Genomic DNA, 21,270 nt, shown 5'->3' on the forward strand with positions numbered 1-21,270 from the left:
AGGACAATAGGATCCTACTTTCTCTGGTGTTGCTTCTGCGTGGCGGCCTCAGTCATGTGACCCTGGAGGATGAGTTTCCTCTGTTTGTCCACGTCGGCCTCCATCCGTGCGAAGGCGTGATTCCCCACCTGACTGAGGTCTGACTCCAGACTGCCGTCACACTCGTCTGATTTCACACAAACAAAACATAAGCATGACTGTATGTTCACTTTATTAAGTATATAAAATATAATAAACAAATAAGTTAAAACATGTAAGATAAACCAATAAAAAATAACCACATAAATAAGATATAGAAATAGATATAGAAAAATAAAAACATACAAGAAGAAAACGTAAAAACAGTTCTTACCTTCTAATCTAAACCAGAGCAGATTATCTAGTGATTGTGTGGAAAGTGTTTAAAGTGTTGCCTGCTGCCATCTAGCGGGAGCTGTGAGTATTGCATGGGGTTGTAGGACCCTAATGGACAACTTTATTCACTGCGGGGGCCACATTATCAACATCCGTGTTAGCATTTAGAATAATGACACATCTGAGCATTAACACAGGAAAGAACAAAGGCTTTGTGTGTATTTGTTGTATATTTTGTCAATTTGTATGTTGATTGGAGCTCAGGAGTTATTTTTGTGTATTTTTGCTGTAGTTTTGTTGTTTTTGTAGCCTTTTTAATTGTTTTTTGTTATCATTTTATTTTTCTTTCTGTCATTTTATGTATTTCTGCTTTTTGGACTAATTCTGTGTATCTTTTCTATCATTTTGTGTATTTTGCCATCATTTTGCTTGTTTTTGGAGTCATTTTGTATTTTTTGTTGACCTTTTGTGTATCTTTCTCTCATTTGATGTGTTTTTGGATTCACTGTGTATTTTCAGACTAATTTTGTGTATTTTTTTTGTTTTTGGGGTATTTTTGTCATCATGTTGTGTATCTTTCTTTCACTGTATGCATTTTTGTTGTGTATCTTTTGTTTTGTGTTTTTATTGATATTTTATAATTCTTTATCTCATTTTATGTGCTTTGTGAGTCATTTTGTGTATTGTTGCTGTCTTTTTGTGTATCTTTCTGTCATTTTGTGTATTTCTGTTGTTCTATTACATATTTGAGTGAGTGAGTGAGTGAGTGAGTGAGTGAGTGAGTGAGTGAGTGAGTGAGTGGGTGGGTGGGTGAGTGAGTGAGTGAGTGAGTGAGTGAGTGGGTGGGTGGGTGAGTGAGTGAGTGAGTGAGTGAGTGGGTGGGTGGGTGAGTGAGTGAGTGAGTGGGTGAGGGGGTGGGTGGGTGAGTATCTCCAGCTTTACGAACACAGGACGTCTGTGACCCCGTTTTTATAGTAAATCACACGTTGATGTAAAGGTTCCATACCCTCCAGGCTTCCTGGTTTCTCTGCGATGCGAATCTGTCTCTCAGGGACGACGGGTTCTCCCTCTGCGTTCCCGATGTCAGCGGGAATGAGAGGAAGGCAGAGACGCTCCTCTTCCTCAGAGCGAGGGTAGTACAGAGGCAGAAGTCTCCTATAGACCGACTGAAACAAACACAGAACAAGATCAATCTATTAAAGCCAATTCCCTGAACCACGTTTGATACTGCGGATCAAATACCATCCCCAGTTTGTTGGTTTTACTCCGTGTCTGAATCATAAATGTTGTCACGTTCCCAAGTTATGATAAATCCTTCAGCTCTCGATGTCGGAGGGACTCGATTATTATTATTATTATATTTTATTTCTTAAGCATGGCTAAACAGCAACAACTACAACAGTAATAATATTGATATTTAAGCAAGAGAGAAAACAAATAAAATAATAATAATGAATAAATAACATTAATAGCACAAATGATAATATTAATAAGTGCAGCAATGACCATAGTAATGATTAGAGTAAGAAAATACAAATAAAATAAACATTCCCTCAGGTAATTAAATAATAATAATATTTTCTGTCAATAACAACTTTTTGGATTACTGTAATTGTTTCCATTTCCTGTCACAGACTTCTGTCTTATTCTGAGTTAATTTGAAAGTCATTCTTTCCATTAAAAAGTCTAATTATTACCATAATTATGATTTTTATTATGTTTTTTAAATGCAAAGTAAAATATTTAGTGAACAATGTTGCCTAAAATAGTTAAATGAGAAGCAGTGCAGCGATACCGATGCATGAATGAAAGAATCAACCAAATATATTTTTTTTTCTGACAGTTTGGAGTTAAAAGTTAAAAAAGCAGATTTTTTTGTTCTTACAAAAACAAAGAACAACATCGCAGGTTATCTTATGTAATGTTGTTTAGCCTGTGCTGCTTATTGATGCACACAGAAGCAAACAAACCTCCTCAAATTCTGACACTGCAAACACGACGTGCTCAATGCTGTTCCCATGGTTCTCCAGGAATCTCCTCACAGTCCCTGCAGGCAGACACATACACACACACACACACGCACACGCGCACGCACACACAAACACACACACACGCACACGCGCACACACACACACACACACAAACACACACACACGCGCGCACACACACACGCACGCGCACACATAGACACACCACGCACGCACACACGCAAACGCCCGCACACACATGCAAACGCACGCACACACATGCACGCACGCACACACGCAAACGCACGCACACACACATGCAAACGCACGCACACACGCACGCACACACGCACGCATGCACACACACACACGCACAGACAAGCACACACACGCAAGCACGCACACACACGATCAATAAATGTACACACAAAAAGGATGAAATGATTACTAAAAAAACTGTATATAAAACAATGTTTGTTAAAGCTGTTTCTCTATAGCAGGGGTCACCAACGCGGTGCCCGGGGGCACCATGTCGCCCGTAAGGACCAGATGAGTCGCCCGCTGGCCTGTTCTAAAAATAGCTCAAATAGCAGCACTTACCAGTGAGCTTTTATATATATAGATTTATTTATTTAGCTATTCTTGTTTAAATCACACTTACATGTAACTTAGAAATGACAATACATATATATAAACACTTAAAATGTAAAGTGTTTTTTGTGTTTAATACCTACTTGCCAACCCTCCCGATTTTCTCCTGATTTCTGCCCGACATTGTCCGGGCGGACAATCCTTCACTGAGCGTCGTTTCCAGCCGGGCATTAATAACGATTACACCGCATAAGAAGAGGAAGAAGACTCTTCTTCCTCTTCTTATGCGGTGTAATTATATTATTGTAATAATAATATTGTTGTAATAATAATAATAACGATTACACCGCATAAGAAGAGGTGTAATCGTTATTATTGTCCGGCCGGAAACGACGCTCAGTGAAGGATGGTCCGCCCGGACAATGTCAGTGAGGAAATAGGGAGAAAATCAAATCCAACCATGTGTAGGGAAGTGTTTCTGTTATGGTTATAGCCGTTGTTGTATAGGCTATGTTTAATTTTCCTTTTGTTGATTATTTTTATTTCAAGCATACATTGCATAGATTGATGGATAATTTATGCAATGTATGCCTTTTTTGTTTAATTTTATGTTATTTATTTTATTTATTCTACTACTACCACCATTTACCATTTGCACGGGTACTGTGGAATTTGTTCTTTACTTTATATGTGTTTTTCAAATAAAAGAACACTGTGAAATTGAATTATTTCACACCCCCGCTCTTTTGAAAATCTCCCTAATTATTATTTAAGTGTGTATCAAACTGGTAGCCCTTCACATTAATCAGTACCCAAGAAGTAGCTCTTGGTTTCAAAAAGGTTGGTGACCCCTGCTCTATAGTTTCTTTATATTTTGAGTCTTTTTCTGCATTAATATATTTTCCTTTTTCATTGTGTGTGTGTGTGTGTGTGTGTGTGTGTGTGTGTGTGTGTGTGTGTCTCACTGAATGCGATGTGTGTGGCACCCTCCAGTGGGTATCCTCTCTTTGCTGTGCTGACCACACACAGGGCGACGGATGACATCGACTGTTCACTGCAGAGACAGAAATACAGAAATTAACACATTTACAGAGAGAAATAACACTCACAAATACATTGTGAAAACTGATATAAGTTTAGTAAATATTAAATATTTAAACATATAGATCAAATAATGATCTGTGAGTGTGAGCAGTGAGCATCAGAATGTATAACAGAGGTATAATCTGTTCGGGTTAAGATATATTTAGCTCGTGTTTTGCTGATTCTTCTCATTTTCATATCTAAGGTTCCAGATTTTCAATTTTAAAAAACAGAAAGAAAAGACAGAATTCACTTCCTGAAAAGGAAACAGGAAACAGGAAGTGAATTCTATTTTTAAATAAATACATTTATTTTTAAATAAATAAATATATACATATTTTAATAGTTTTTTCCAATAAAATCAAGTGAACATCGCCTCACATGCATGTTTTGGAAACATATTACATATTTACACAGTTTGTTTTCATAACCAGGTTATCAGTGAGATCGAAACGTCAATTCTCTGCGATAATAATAATAATAATAACTTTATTTTTATATAATGCTTTTCAAAAAACTCAAAGACACTTTACAATGAAAGTACAGATAAAAAGTAAAGAGTGAATGTAAGTTTTATTATTAAAAGTAGTTTTAGTGGTTTTGTGCTGTAGTTTAAAATCCTACATCGATTGCACTTCTCTAAACAAAGACTGTCCAGGATGTTTCCGGGAGTGGATGCTTCTTGTGAACGTTGTGGCTATACCTCTGCTTCATTGTCACACACATTTTGGAACTGTCCGTACATCAGCTTCTACTGGTACAAAATAATTCAAACAGTCATTTTCAATGTTAAACTTCCAGCCGATCCAATAATGTCATTATTTGGTGTTGTACCTACAGATATACATTTGAACAGTTCGCAAAGTAATGTATTATGTTTTGTGATGTTGCTAGCCAGATGTCTAATTTTACTAAACTGGAAAAATAAAATCCCTCCTACTCATCAAAACCTTCTCAGAAATGTAATGCAATATTTACAATTGGAAATATTTTTAATATTCTTTAAGCAAAAGAAAACAAATGTTTTACTCAATCTGGCAACCCTTTATTAATTATTATAATGATATGTAAATTTGGACAGACCTCCTAATACTTAATTTGACCTCGTTATTTATTTTGTACTTAAGGCCTCAAGTGTGTGCAGGATTTTTATCTTTGTTTTTCTTATCTTTTTCTTTTCTTCTCAGTTTACATTCAATGTATACATGTACATGATTTGTATAAACTGTTGGAAAAACGTAATAAAAACAATTTGGAAAAAAAGATAGTAGCTCTAACAACAGGTACAATGAAAAAAAAAAAAAGTAGTTTTAGCAATTAAAAGCAAGTCTGAATACATTAGTTTTGAGGTGTAATCTGAAAGAGTCCAGAGTAGAACAGTTTTGAATAATCATAATTTGACATAAAAAGACACAATATGACAGACTTCACCTTCTGAAATGAAAATATCTATACGACACCTACCAACTAAACCCTCGTCAACACAATATCAAGTATTTACTATGATTTTTTTCCCATAATGTGGCTGGTTTATTATTAGCTTTAGCAAGTGTAGCAAACAGCTAAACATCAAATCTCGCACAAAATCTGGCGTGACCTTGTGTTTGTTTTGGTGCATTTCCACTATGTACAAATATGAAATAAATTACAATAGTTCTTAATATTAACCGTATTAAGCATGTTTGGCATGATTTCAGGAAGTTTAATAGCTGTGATTAGGGAAAGACGATGAAACAGAAATAAAAAAGTAAATGTGTAAACTTAATAAACTCTGGTTTTGTCTTACGCTGCTAACTGCATGATGTTCCTGTAGCAGCTGTAGAGGGAGCTCTCTGCTGCCGTCCTGTATTTGGATTTGTACTTTGGTCCCACAGTGTGGATGATGAACCTCGCTGCCAGGTTGAAGCCTTTGGTTAGTTTGGCCTCCCCCGTCCGACATCCTGCACTCACACACATGGAAAATAAAGATGATTTATCATTAAAAAAAAAAAAAGAGTTTTACTTATGAACAAACTTAAAAAATTGTATGTATGTCTGTTGAATATTTAACACAAAATTAAAAAAAAAACAATAAAAGTACTATTATTACAATTCATCAACAATGTGTTTTGGACAGAGAAAATGGAAAAAGAAATAAGTTCAAAAATGGAAAACATTTTCCTGAAAAAAACAAAACAAAAACAAAAAACTTTTAAAAAGATATAAACCGCATAATCATGATTTTTTAATTTTATTAATTAAAAACTTGCAATGCATCCAAGTGCAATTAAAAATCTGCATCACAACTTTTTGCAACATTTAGCAACAATCCACATTTAAAAAACATGTGACTTTTTTTAATGTTACTTTTGACCAAATTTAAAGCAATATTTGGGAAATATTGTGAGATTTTGTTCTCATAAAAATATAAGGTCAATGTTAAATTGAAATGTTAAATCTAAATGCTAAATGTTAATTCTCAATGTTAAATGTTAAATCTAAATCTAAAGGGTGAATTTGCACAATAGCTAAATATTTAGTTTCACCCGTAACATTTAAATTTAATATTTAATATTTACATTTAACATTTAGACTTTTAGATTTAATATTTAACATTTCGATTTAACATTGACCATATAATTTTATGAGAAAAAAAAATACCACAAATTTCAAAATATTGCTGTAAATCTGGTCAAAAGTAACATTAAAAAAATTCACATACAATTTTTAAACATGGTTTGTTGCTAAATGTTGAGAAAAGCAACTTTACAATCGTCGCCCCATAATCACTAGCTAAAATGATCACCAGTTGGATCGATACATTGGCATATAAACAACTCTGACGATACGTCTATAAATTAAATATCTGTAGTCTGAATCTATTTTTTGTTTTATTTTAAACAAAATAAAACCTTGGGGTGGTGGGCCCACCTGGAATAAAAAATAGGGTCACCTAAAATGTCTAAATTGATAATAACAAAAAATAAATACTGATTAAAAGTACATTTTTAATCATTATTATTTTTCAAATTAAAACACCACACAGTCTTAAACAACTCTTCACTTTTACAACAAAAACATGATCAAAAACAATTATAGAAGAAGAAAAAAAGGGTCTCTTGGGTCACCAAAAGTTATCAAAATGGGGTCACGACCCAAAAAAGGTTGGGAACCACATATTTAAACTAAACTGATTTGATAACTGCAACACGCCACACACTGGATAAAACGTTTGGGCCAATAAACGTGCTAATAAACATGATGTGTTTACTGTATCCTTGGCTCCACCTTTGAGTTTGAGCAGCTCGTCTCTGAGCTCGGGTCCCGCCAGCTGGTGGATGCCGTCAGATATTGGGTTCTTATCGTTCAGAGACTCGTTGCTGGTGTTTACGATGGCCGTGCAGTTCAGATGGGCAACGCTTCCAGTGCTGGAGGGGAAGAAAAACCACAACGATGAGTCATCATAAACATGCCAAAGACGTGCACCATTTAGCCTTTGACGAGTCAGCATTTATTCAAATTTTAAATGAATGTTTTAAATAAAAAGGCTCAAAGTTCTGCTGGTGGGTTGCTGCCATATTTCAGTTTTATGTTGTTTTAAATTAATTTTGTGAATATATACAAGCAAAAGTAACACTGAGGTGCTATTTATTTATGGTAATTGTATTTATTTGTATCTGATTTCCAATCGCGGCTGCTACCTCTGCCTCTTCCTTGTTTTTAAAAATAAATTGGTTTGCAAAGATGCAGAAAATTTCCAGTAAATTTCCATGGGAAATTAAATTTGTGAATTTTGGGATTATGATTAAAAAATATAAACTTTTCATGGGAAGTATTTATGGAATTAACCATAAATTGAGAATAATTTAAAATAACTGATGCTGATATTTTAGCTGATTCTTAAAGTTATATTTAACACCCCTGTTAAGGGCCAAACTTCAATTATGTAAAATTTCCAATGGAAAGTTTCCAACTTTGAAAATTCCCAGATATAAATTAATCAATTTTTTTTAAAATAAATTAAAAGTTAATTAATTAATTCAAAAATACATAGAATAAACAAATTAAAGAATGAATGCTTTAATTAATTAATTAATTAAATTAAAATAAACACATAATTAAATTACATTTATTAATTTTATTACTATTATATTAGTTTGAATGGATGCTAATATTTATGTTTGGATATGATAAAGTTATTTAAAATTACTCCCAATTTTTGGTTTATTTTAATAAATAATTTCCATCAAAACTTTTTATTTTTTTAAATTCATTTGAATATTAAATATTCATTTTAATTTCTAATGGAAATTTTCCACCCCTTTACAAGCTTTGTTTTAAACAACTTCATATGTTATTGGGCTGTGAATATTATTGTGTTTTTTCTCCTGTGTTTTTTTGTGAAGAGAGAAAATAATCCATCATTGTTTTTAAGGAACAGCTTTTAATCACTCATAATGTTGATATAAATGTGCATTTATCAGTTCTATATTCCAAATCTGTTTTTTTTTTTTTTCACGCCAGTGCAGAGCTTAACATTCCAGCGGTCACTCACACATAAAGAAAGATCATTAGCCTTTAATAACTTTTCTAATAGACTCCATAGTATGAAGGACTAACACTGAATGTTGTGTGTGGTCTGAGAGAACAATGACAAAACACATTGGGTCACAAGACAACTTGAGCCATCACGAGCAGAAGGATTTTAGTTTTTTTAACGTTTAACACAAGGTTTAAAAAAAAAAAAAAAAAACAGCTCAACCTCAGGAAGCTTCACATCAACTGTTAGAAACTACTTATATATGCATTTTTATACACATTTAAAATATAAATAACCACGGCACTAAGCACAACTTTAGGTGACTGCATTGTCTCTAACAGACTGCAGTGTGCAAAGCTGTTTGAGGGCTGGGCGATTTGGACCAAACTCATATCTCGATATTTGTCCTCAAAATGGTGATAAACAATATTAATCTTGATCATTTTAAATCAAATGTCTGACTAGAAAGACAATTCTGGGTTAAATTTGCTGATGTAAAATGACACACAGGCACATTTATTAACAACAGCTGCACAATATGTTCCACTTTGGTCTTTTTCTCCTCTAAGGGACAGCACGTGTGAGTGAGTTCTGTAGTGTGGCTTGTTTAGGGGAAGGTCCTGGTTAAGACCAGTGTTGGGCGGTAACGTGTTACTTTTTACTTGTAACGCGTTATCGCCCCAACGTTACTTTTGACAGTAACTAGTACTGTAACGCAATATTTTTTAAAGAAATAACACAGTTACCGTTACAATATGGTGCGTTTGTCCGTTACTTTGCTAGCTGCAGTGTACTTCATGTTTACAGTGGCGCTACATATTTTTGCGGGATGCCGTGCCAACCACGGTAAAAGAGAAGAAGAAGCATTGTCAGCGTGTTTCTGTTTACATCACGTGCACCAATCATGGCGAGTCAACGTGAGAGCAGGACGTGCTTCTCAGAGTGGAAATACGCGTATACTCATTTGTCTCCAAATAATGCATCAGTGACGTTGGTGGACGTGACTGTTATCCAGGGACAGGTCAGCAAAGCTATTGCATGGTATGTTGTTGTAAATAAGAAGCCTGTCGCTACTGCTGAGTCACCGCTAACAGCAGCTCGTTAGCATTGTGTAGCTGAGAAAAATGCTGTAAGTTTGTTTTTCCACATTTATTTTTATAAGCATTTTCAACAGCAGAATGTGCACCTGGAATATGCACAGCTTACTTTACATTACTATGCTAAGGCTGAAAAATTACTGTTTTAATTTTTGAGCAGCTGTTTTGTGCTTTATATGCACATCATTTATGGTTGTTTTATAGCAGTTTTTGTAAAGCAGAGTTGGTCAAAATGTATTACTAATGTTAATTATGTTGCTTTTATTTATTTATTTTAGAAGGTTTTTTGTGTTTATGTTGAACATTATTGCTAGTTTTTGTACTTAAGCTGTAAGGGAACATTCTAAGGCTAAACACAACTGTTTTATGATGCTGAAGCCACTATAATTTTTGATCTTTGATTTTGAATAATATTCAGGTTGTTTTGTGTTTTATTTATTTCACAATTCCTTGTAACATTTTCAGTTTCTGCTGGTCTCAGGTAAATGAACTGGTATTGAAAGAACACAGTGTTTCAGTCAGATTGGTGTTTGTAAAGATTAATACTGAGCAGAGTTTAATTCTGTTTATGTAAATGATTATAAACTGTAGGGTTGGATACAATAATATTTCATTTATCAGAGGCTTTTATCCAAAGCAATGTTAATACAGGGGGACAGTTGATCAACGGTGGATTATTATATTATTACAGCACTAATATGAAGCTGTACAGACACAAATGACCCCCAAATACATTCTTTTAATCTAAGTAACTCAAAAGTTACTTTTTCCAGTAACGCATTACTTTTTGGTGTAAGTAATCAAAATAGTAACTGAGTTACTTTGTGAATGAAGTAACTAGTAATGGTAACTAGTTACTTTGTTTCAGTAACAAGCACAACACTGGTTAGGACATACACAAATCAATGTAACAGTGCTGTTCATGCTGTTCTGAGAAGTAGTGAAAGCAGCGACTCAAGAAAACTCGCTATATCTTGAATCTCGCTCAGCCCGAGTTTGACGCGCTTCACCAACCTGCACAGTATGGAGGTGGTAAGCTGTGCACATGTTCGTGCATGCTCCTTTTGTGGACCTACAACTTTGCTAAATGATGAGTTTCACCTGTGAAGTTGTGACAGTGTGGGCTCAGGTTTGTCCCTGTTTGCACGTACGCCGAGGAGGTTTTTTCCTAGTTTTTACTGTCCACCCCAATAGGGAAGTTAGTTTAAAACCTGCTTTTCCCCCCTCACCTCTCCTCCTGTTGTTTTCCCATTTTTCATCTAAATACGGGGCTCCTCCCATGTCCATGGTGACCTTCAGTTTCTCCCGTTTGTGTCCTCCCATGTTATATGTGATTGTCTTTCCATGTTTCTTTGGACGGGCTGATACTTAAAGTTTTGTACAGCACTTTGTGGTTTTTTTTTATCAGTAAAAAGCACTTTAAAATATAAAATGTACTTACTTAATGTAGCAGAAACACTCTGATGCTGCCATTCGTCTCAGACGCTTCTTTTCACACCACATTTTACACCACAGTGACGACTGCTCTAAATGACTTTGTTTTCACTTATTTACGCCATTACTTTGACCACCTAATAAAAATCATTTTTTCTGGCCTTCATCACTCACTAACATCCCTTCTCGTTCTGAAATTCCTTTTCTTTGTAGATTCTGCCATGACTGATGGTAGAATCCCATTGGTCAGCAGCTCATTTAGATGTAAAAACCATTAATGAGCTTCTTTGACCATTAAAGAATGTGGGCGTGTCGAGGGCGGAACATGAAGTGAATGTGTCGTGCGCCAACATCTATCTAGGCTGTGATTTATAAAAGGAAAAGTGCTGCAGGTGAATTACTCACCTTATTATGAATCAGAATTATTTTAAGATGTAGCACATTTTCAGATTTTTTATATATGTTCACTTTTACTGTAGATTCTACTCAATGTTTTATAAATGAGGTCCCAGGTGTGCATTTAATAAACTCTGCTGAACTCAGTAAATTTTGGCCATTGAGGTCATGTGACGTTAAGCTGTGGAGCAGGAATGCACGTTTTCCTAATGAAGAACATTTTTGAGTGAGGCTCCGTGTGGTCATGTGATCACTCACAGAGAGATGTGAACTCTGAACTTAACAAATGATAACTAATATGTTTCTTTCAGTCACTGAAGAAGAAGTAAATCAACCTTTTCTGTACTTTAAAGGGGACATATTATGAAAAGTCCCCTTTTCCAGTGTTTTTGAACACACATGAGGTAACTTGAGTGTCCACCGTCAAAACAAAATGTGACATAAACTCATCCAGTTGTTTGTTTGTGGTCTGTGTAAGTCTTACAACACAGAGAAAAGTGTTCCGTTTCAAATTTTCTTAGTTTGTGACGTCACAAGCTAAATCAGGAAAAAAAAACCCTCCCCTCCGCTGGTAACTCCACCCCCAACCTGATGAAAACTTTCCGAAAGTCCGCCATTTTTTTTCACTAGTGAAAGCGTCTGCTGTTAGCATCTCCGTGCATGCACGGATGTGCGCCTGTGTCGGAGCTAGTTTAGTTTATTCAGCATGTGCAGCCGTGGGGAGAAGGAGAGTCTGATTAAAGAGCGGACAGCGGAGGGAGGCACTCCTCATACTTTCTATTTAATAGCGGACATTTCTGCCTGTTTCAGCAAGTTGGTAGACACAGGTGCTGTGTGCGTGTGCGTGTGTGACCAAATCCCAGCACAGATATGTCATTTAGAACAGGGGTTCTCGACTAGTCTCACCCTGGGACCCACATTTTGCCACGGTCATTAAATCACGACATTAAATCAACCTACCAAACTTAGTTTTTAAAAAATAGCTGTTGAAAACATGTATAATCTTCAGTGTTCCCGCAAATCCTTAAAAAATAAGGCCTTTATTGTCAATAAAATGTCTTAAATCAATGTTTCACAAGTCGTACATTTTAACACAAGTACGAATTTATGATTGTAATTAGTCTCACATTTCAAAATAAATGGTAACATTCTGGTTTTTTTTTTTTTTTTTAAATAAGATTTTCCTAATGGCTTTTCTTAATTTTTTTTTTTGTATTTTTGTTGTTTCATAGATTTCTGGCTATTTTTGTCGTCATCTTATGTGATTTTTGAGTGATTTTGATTATTTTAGTCTGGGTTTTTGTTTGTGTATTTTACTGCCATTTTTGTGTGTTTACTTTGGGGAGCTGCCAGATGCACGTCTGCGCTAGACACTGGAAAAAAGTTACCCAAACCCTATGTAATTGATGTGGTGCTTTTCCCCCTCATTGTGTTTACTGTGAAGTTGGTCTTAAATGTAAAGTCAAATTGCATTAAAAAGTCTTATTTAATTTGACTGAAGCTGTAGGAGCCCTGATCTTTTTTTAAAACATAAATCTATATATTTTCCTGTGCAACATGCATTTCACAGCCTGCCTGTCAACAGAAATGTTTATTTCAAAATAAAAGACAAGTCCAACATGAGAGACATTAAGTATTTATTTATTTTTGACCAGCTGTCTGCGACCCACTCAGTACAGGTCTGGGACCCACTTTTGGGTTCCAACCCACCAGTTGAGAATTGCTGCTTTAGACCACAAGGAACTGTTTTAAAAGGTTTAAAATGGGTATAATATGTCCCCTTTAACAGAAAAACAAAAGAACGACTTTCAACACTAACTGTTACTCAGTTACTTCCTCCTCTGAAGGATCAGCAACTTATTGCACTTTAGTTAGACATATTGCACAGTTTGAACAGAGCTGAACTAGTTTACCAAGTAAGGAATTAAGTAACAAAGTGAGTAACATTGTAAGTACTAAAGTAACTAAGTACCCAGGTAACTCAGCAAAAAAGTACCTATGGAATAAGTAACTGCATAACAAATGAAGTACAGAAGTGAATAAGTAACTGAGTAACAGTAAAAGTATGAAACAAAAGTAAGTACCGAAGTAACAAAGTATGTAACAAAGTATCTAAGTAACAAAGTAAGTACTTAAAGTATGTAACGAAGTACGTAACGAATTAAGTACAAAGTAGGGATGTAACGATTAATCGTAAGGCAGTTAAAAATCGATTCATAGGTATCACGGTTGATATCGATTTTCTGAAAATTGAATCGCAGTACTTTTTTTAACCAGCAGAGGTGTACAAGTGTAGGCGGCGGGCGGAGTCTGCTAATACTTTCTTTCTGGCTGCCTTCTACTCTTAAATATGTTAATAAATGATTCATTACCCCTTTAGCACCGAAAGAATATCTGTAATATTACTTGAATATCTGTAAAAGTCACGTTTTTCTATTAGCTCTGTCTGCTAGCATAGCTTCTCTTCTTCACTGCAATATATATGCATGCTAACCGACCACTGTGTTACCAGCGCCCTCTGCTGGTCCAAACAAATATGACGTAAATCAGTGTAATCACGGTTTTTTTTTTTTTAAGTCCAATTGTTAAGGCACAAAATACATTTTCAGTTGCACTTTTAAAAAGAAAAATAACTATTATGTAGTTTTGCATTGTTTATTTTAGAACCAGAATTTAAATTAATAGGCTTCATTTTCATTTGTATTATTCCTTTATTTATTTCATTCAAGATTTATTTTTAGTTAAATTGCATTGTTTTGAATAGTTTATCAAGGAATTCTTTTGACAATGAAAATTAAAAGGAAAATAGTACCGTACTTTCTAGTTTTTTTCCCCAAAAAAAAAATTTGTCTACAGTCCCATTTTGTAAAATAAATCGTGAGAGAATCGTATCGTGAACCCAGTATCGTGAATCGAATCGTATCGGGAGTTGAGTGAATCGTTACATCCCTAGTACAAAGTAAGTAAAGTAAACGTGCGTACCAAAATAAGTGCCTACATAACAAAGTACATACTGTATGTAACAAAGTAAGTATAAGTAACAAAATAAGTAATGAAATATGTATATATAATAACTAATAATAATGACAGTAGTTAAATAGATAACTTAGTTTTCACTCTGTTTGCCAAATCCAGTTCTTGTTCTATATACATAATGAATCCATCTTTAATCTTTGTATTTAATCCTGATTCTTATTCTTATGTTAATATAATCATTGTATTGGTCTTGATATTTACTTTTTACTTTTACTTTTTAATCATGTATTTATCCTTTGTTATAAATTCTACTTGGAGTCACTGTAAAAAAAAATAATTTTCCCCTGGGATTTGGATTTTGGATCATATGATAAATTAAATCTCTTGTGATCTAAAAACAAACTTATTTTGTTGAAAAGCTCAGTAAATGTAGAACAAGATAACATTCAAAGCACAGCAGTTAATGAAAACATATCTTGTCTATGTTTACAGACTGTACTTTACCAGTGTGTGCAGTGTCTGTTTCATATTCTTCATGGGGGGGACAGCATAGCCATGTCTGCTGATGAATAGTTGACTTAACTGGCGTACTGTAGTTTTGTATGAATTAAAGTTTGACAGTGACTAGAGATATATTTGCAAAATGTTTTAGTGTCAATATTAAGTTTTTTTCTACAACAAGCAGTGGCTGATTTATTTTTGTCCACATGTGGCTAAGTTTTGGGTCAGTGTACAGTCAAGGTTAATGTCTATGGATATTGTTTTGCGAATCACACCACAGAATATTTTGTTACGTGTATTTGAAAATAAATGTACACACTTTTTGAATATGATTATCCTGCTGGGTCTATTTTTAAAGCTAAAACTATATCAAATGTACAGTATGTATAAAAGACTCATTTATCATCAGTATATGTCAGAAGCAATTATAGCAACAAATAACAACAGAATAACTGAGCATGAAAAAAAAGTGACTGCTTGCTTACTTGAGTTAGAAATACAGCATACTGTAGTTATTAGGTGTACTTTCTTAAAGGTGTGCCATTTGTTATGTTATAAATGTTTTGGTAATTGTGTTGTATTTTGTTTATTTATTTTTGATTAGTATTATTGATTTTTTTTTTTTTTCCCAGTCTGTTATGTTATAAATTTTTGTTTGCTTTATGCTCCTTTTTTCATTATTTATATTTATATTTTGCTTTCCTGTCACAACACTATGAATGTGTGGATGATTGTGGAATGAATGTATGGATGAGTAGTTGAAGTGAGATGGGTTGCTGGAAGCTTGTGTTTTTTTTAAAAACACAAGCAATGGCTGAAATAACAGGTCATTTCTTTTATATAATTTTAAAAGAAAAGATGTAACAAAAATAATTTCAATAACAGTAAAACAAAACAACAGGTTGCATGTACAGTATTCTGCTGTACTTAAATAAACTTAACAGTAGCATAACCAATTTAGCATTTGTATTGCCTCACCCCATGGAATTAAATTCAGTGGGGCCAGCTCTGATAGTGGGGTCTCCTAACCCTCTTCCACTGGGAGAACCACAGCTGAACATCTGGCCTGGCATCATAGTGCATCAGATGTGGCCCCTCGATGCTGATTCGGATGAGCGGCGCGTGTAAGCTCGGCGCACTCTTCCACGCCCCCCGTCTCAGGTCAAATAAGCATGCACGCTTCGTCACTCCACTCAGTGCGCTCTACCCCGCACCCCCCGGCCCACGTCCACTAGGCGCGCCCCCCATGCGCTCTGTTGCTACGCGTGCCCGGACGCTTCAGTGCATAACTTCCCGTTTCCTCCTTTTGGATTTTCAAAATAAGGTCACCCTATGCACTCTATGATCCTTCGGTTGATGTTAAAGGTCCAGTATTATGTTATTTTTCACCCATCTCCATTTGTTCTATGAACAACATAGTATTTGAGGTTTATTTTCACAAACTGACCTTTTTTCTGGAGTTTTAGCCTCTGAAAAGTGACTTTCATGATGCTTCTAAAAACAGGCTGTTTCAGGGCCTTCATGTATATGAATGAGAGGGCGTGTCTGTAGACGCAGACTTCATGCCTCGCTCTAGGACAGGGTGAGCAGTGATCACCATAGTTATTTTCTTTTGCTATCCACAAACTCTTGTTATTGTTTTCAGCCAAAAAACTACACATCACAGTAAAACGTGGATATTTATGCCGCTATTGGGATTGTAAATCCGACAAATGTTGCTTCAGTGTATGTGTGTGTGTGTGTGGCAGCAGCAGTGGAGTCAGTCATCTGTTTCAAACATTCACCGGGGTGTTAAAGTCCGTGTATTGTGAGTTTTTCACACCACAGAAACATGTGTCATTAACCACTCAGCCAAATTTGTATATAAAATGAAGTCTCAAAATTACTGAAAAACAAGCACTTCTCTCTGCTCTGAAACGCTGGGGGCTTGTCATTTTGAGGTGCTGGAACCACGCCCATGCGCAGGAAGGGCGCCGCCTCCGTGTACTGTGTCTATGGGAGAGAGCAGTGTGAAAGCGGCTCCAGCGTCGATAGTCCTTCAAAAATGCTCGGATCGCGCCAAACAAGACATCAGCGCAAAGGTCTGCTCAGCCCGAGTCCGAATATGTGCATCTCTCCTGGGTAGAGTCAGAACTCCGCTCGCTAGAGGCGAAACCCACAATCGTGGTGTAAAAAAAGTGCACATTTTATGGAAAATGTGGAACCAGCAGACGCGTTTTATAGTCTGAATATGTGGTTTGTTTTTGGCTAGGGGCCAAATTGCACCTGCTGAAGGCCAGCGGAAGTTTTGGTGTGCTTCAGCAGCAGGGTCGGGTTTATGGTAATGATGGCTCCGTTACGTAACACGGCTATGATTTCTGACCCGCCCATTAAATCCTGATCACAGAAACTTGAAACAAAGTTTGTGAAGCCTAGCTCTATAATTACATTCTAAATGGTTGAATGGCTTTTTACATGTTTTAAGTATACATTTATGACCTTTTTAATGTGTTTAGAAGAAAATGTCAGAATTTGCTTTACACAGACTTTAAGCTGCTGAGTCGCTTTCTTGTCCTCCTCACCTCTCCTAATGACAAGAATAGTCTATTTAAGGTGATAATCTTTTGTTTTGTCCAACCGCTGCGTCGCATTGGGTCACCAACACGTCAAATCCTGTCAAAGGCGATATGACGGCTACTAAAAATGGAACTGCTCCCTGGGCGCTACACTGTAGCTGCCCACTGCTCCTCAGGGAGGGGTTAAATGCAGTGAACACATTTTGTGTATGTAGCTTTACATATATGACAATAAAGTATAATATATATTCTAAACCGCATTGTTTGTTTTAACTGTGAGGTAGTTTGAGAGGGAGGAGCTCACATTCTTATAAGGTAGGAGGAGCCAGGATTGTCAGGAGGAGGAGTCGCGAGAAAAATCCAACTGGCCCATTTGGAGCTGACTTTTTACAAAATGTGGAATAACAAGTGAGAGGAAAAGGAACTTTTTCAACTTTGGATCTCTGACTGAGGCTAAATGAATGTATATCACTGTAGCATTATAAAGTGACATTTTCATAATACTGTCCCTTTAACTGTGACTTACTAGAGGAGGATCTTGTGGTTGATGTCGGCTCTGAAGGGAAACGGTGAAGGAAAGCCGTCGTGGCTGCTGTTGCTGCCGCTCTGTTCCAACTTCTCCAGGTTATCCTCCACGAGCTGCTGCTGCCACGTGGCCAGAGTTTGGATATCAACGATGTGAGAGCGAGCACCCAAAGGATCCATCACCTCGGGCGTTCACAGCCTGCACCGAATCACTGCGGACAATTAGAACGTCACAAATAAGGACTGTTTAGTGAAACGCATTTTGTCATTTAAAAAATCACTTAACACGCTGACTGCCATTGACGTACATATACGTCATTTCAAATGCATCTGTTCGCTGCCATTGACGTATATGTACGTCAATTTTGTTATTCAACAGGGGTTGCTAGGAGACAGTGTGGCGGAGGTCTCCCATGAATATCAGACTTGTACTATGATGTAGTGACCAATTGGTGCCATGTACGTGGCAGCAGTGCATGTTTGGATGAGAGATTGGGCAGAGGTCAGAGGAAAAGAGTTGAAGGAGAGAAGGTGGGGCTACGAGAGAAGACGGTGAAGCTGAGCATGTGTGGAACTAAGTCGACTATCGAGGATGTCACAATCGTGAGAGAAGACAATCAACAACCCGGGACAAACGGTGAGACTCAGCATGTGGGGGAGGAGGAGGAAGTTGCGTGTGTGGAGACTGAGGAAGGGGAGACTTGGAGGAAGTCCAACATACAGTAAGGGAACCATTCAACTCTGACCCAGATAGTAAAATAATATTAATTTTGCCATCAAAAGCCTGGACTCAGTGTTGTTTTTGTTGTTTTATAGAAGAAAACCAATGTTCAGATGTTTCTCATGTCTTGTAGGTAAACAACCTTTTCAGAAAACTAAAATATGTATTTTTAAAGAAAAAAATACAGAATAATTTCAGTATTTAAATTTAAGTATCATCAGGTTCTCAAACTTTTTTTTGGCTCAAGTACCCCCTTTCTCTTATTTCTGATGCCAAGTACCCCCCTACAACATTAGAACATTCTAATCAACATTGTGTCATTTTGTGTATTTTGTTGTTGTCTGTCTGTTCTTTTTATTATTCAGTATATTTTTCTCTTATTTTGTGTGTTTTGGTGTCATTGTTGTGTGTTGTTGGTATTATTTAAATTATTTTGTGTGTGTTTTTGGTGTCGTTTGGTTACGTGAATTTTAATGTTTTATATTTTAAAAATTGTTCCCTTCTCTCCTTTTTTTAAATTTAACTTTTGTCAATCAGAAAAGCACATTTCTGTGAAGCACTTTGATCTACAATTGAATTCATCAGAAAGGTGCAATATGAATAAAGTTTGATTGATTGATTGACTGATTGATGGATGGATATGATAATTCATATTCTTGTATTTACCTTTGTTTTTGTCCCAGTAAACACCTTGGACTCGCTAAAAATTTAAGCACAAACTACATTTGGGTCACGGCCCACATGTTAAGAACCACTCTAGACAAAACTTGTCAATTATAGTTCTGTTTGTTAGTTGGTTAATACCATTACCATTATGATGATGATGATGATTATTATTATTAGTATTATTATTAATAATAATAATAATAATAATAATAATAATTATGATTATTTTATTTTTTTTCCATTCAGTTGTTTGTTAGTTTGTTTATATCTGTGCAAAAGAAGGGCATTTTGTTTAAAAAAAAAAATCCTTCAAAATAAAAGCATGGTTATTTTTCCATGATTTTGCAACAGCACACACCTACATCTAGTCATTAATCAGTCTTTGCATCTGTTGGTTTGTTCATTTGTTTGTAAGTCTGTCATTTTCTCATCCATTATTCTAAATTTGTGTGACAGGAACCATTTGGAATAAACGCAGTGTTTTCCATAATTCATTAATAAAGCTGTTGACTTTTAAAATCTCCAACCTGAGAATCAAACTGATATATATATATATATTATGTGTTTTTAATCACTCAAATTTAAATTCAAACCATCGATAAGTCAGTAAAGCACAACTCAGGTCTTTTTTGCCCTTTTTGTTAAAAATAATGATTTTCATTTAAATGTCTGAAACGTTTTAGCAATAAAATTGTCAAAACAAACATTTCTTTAGCTTTAGATAAAATGTAACTGACTGTGTCAATTAGATATTGAATATAGTTATAAATTAATTGAAGACCCTGAATTTAATCAAATTGTGGCAGACTTTGAGATATTGACAAATATCGTACCAAAATAATCAATATCAATATCATATATCATCAATATCAAAGTATTCTCATAAAACTGGTGATTTACACCAATAATCGTTCCATGCATGGATTTTTCTGTATAATGTATGTTTTTTGGAGTCGTTTTGTGTATTTTCGCTACTTTTATTTTTTGTGTGTATATTTGTTGTCATATTGTGTGTTTTTCTGTAATTTTGTACGTTTTCTGGAGTATTTTTGTGCATTTTGCTGTTGATTCACGTATTTTTCTGTCATTTTGTTTGTTTACTTTGGGGGCCATACATACTTAGACCAAGGGTCGCATGTGGCTCCCGGGCGATAAATTAATTCATTCATATACTTAAAATCTGTTAATTTAATGGCGTAAATATATGTATTTAATCATAACCAGGTTTGGTTTGAAGCAGGGTAAACTGTCACTATGACTATGAAACAAGCTTTAAATAGTTCTCGTTTATTGTAAAAAAAAAAAAAAAAAAAATTAATCATTTTATTTTATTGAACACAGACTAAATATCTACTATATATTATCATTATTATTGTATTTATTATATTGTATTTCTTCTTCTTTTTTACCCACCTGGACACTTTGAGATGGAGCAAAATAGATGATGTTCACCACCAGAAATGACCAAAAAAAAGGCCAATAAATCCAAACACGAGTCTTCACAGAATCAAGAAAATGTGTCGTTTACAGATGTCTGCATCCCGACGGACCGAAAAACCTCTAAAAGTGACTGAAAACAGGTCTAAAAGTAACATTTGCTCCGGTTTACAGGTATAGCAAATGTGCTATTCTCCAACCAGCTGACGTGTGAAGCTACAGACCGTGAACGCAACACCCTTCCTTCTGCAGTTTTCAAAATAAAACACCAATATTGTTCGCTTTCTAAAAACAAAATCTACTTTTTGTTGGTAAACCAGTCTGTATCTCTAATGTCTGTTAATCTTCATTAAATCAAAGTGTAAAAACACATTATTTAATAGAAGGAAACACATTTTTTTTTTTAAGATTAGGAACACAGAATAAGTCTGTGTTTATTGGACGTGTT

At 35.3% G+C, this 21,270-nt stretch overlaps 1 protein-coding gene across 4 annotated transcripts in view; it reads right to left on the bottom strand.

The window, feature by feature from the left end:
- gdap2 (ganglioside induced differentiation associated protein 2) overlaps positions 1 to 21,034 on the bottom strand; it is a 42,531-nt gene extending 21,497 nt beyond the window's left edge. For all 4 annotated transcript variants that reach the window (XR_003672687.1, XR_003672688.1, XM_028436774.1 and 1 more), the window contains exons 1-8: positions 20,799 to 21,034; positions 18,000 to 18,210; positions 7,263 to 7,402; positions 5,782 to 5,935; positions 3,878 to 3,966; positions 2,325 to 2,401; positions 1,361 to 1,520; positions 19 to 166 (exon numbers count right to left, since the gene is read on the bottom strand). Coding sequence is in view for 2 of the 4 variants with exons in the window: in XM_028436774.1 (XP_028292575.1) it covers positions 19 to 166; positions 1,361 to 1,520; positions 2,325 to 2,401; positions 3,878 to 3,966; positions 5,782 to 5,935; positions 7,263 to 7,402; positions 18,000 to 18,178 (947 nt within the window). In the remaining 2 variants the exon portion in view is untranslated. The remainder of the gene's footprint in view (positions 1 to 18; positions 167 to 1,360; positions 1,521 to 2,324; positions 2,402 to 3,877; positions 3,967 to 5,781; positions 5,936 to 7,262; positions 7,403 to 17,999; positions 18,211 to 20,798) is intronic.
- Positions 21,035 to 21,270: the final 236 nt, after the last annotated feature.

This window comes from Gouania willdenowi, chromosome 21 (genome assembly GCF_900634775.1).
Source record: "Gouania willdenowi chromosome 21, fGouWil2.1, whole genome shotgun sequence".
NCBI classification, from domain to species: Eukaryota; Metazoa; Chordata; class Actinopteri; order Blenniiformes; family Gobiesocidae; genus Gouania; species Gouania willdenowi.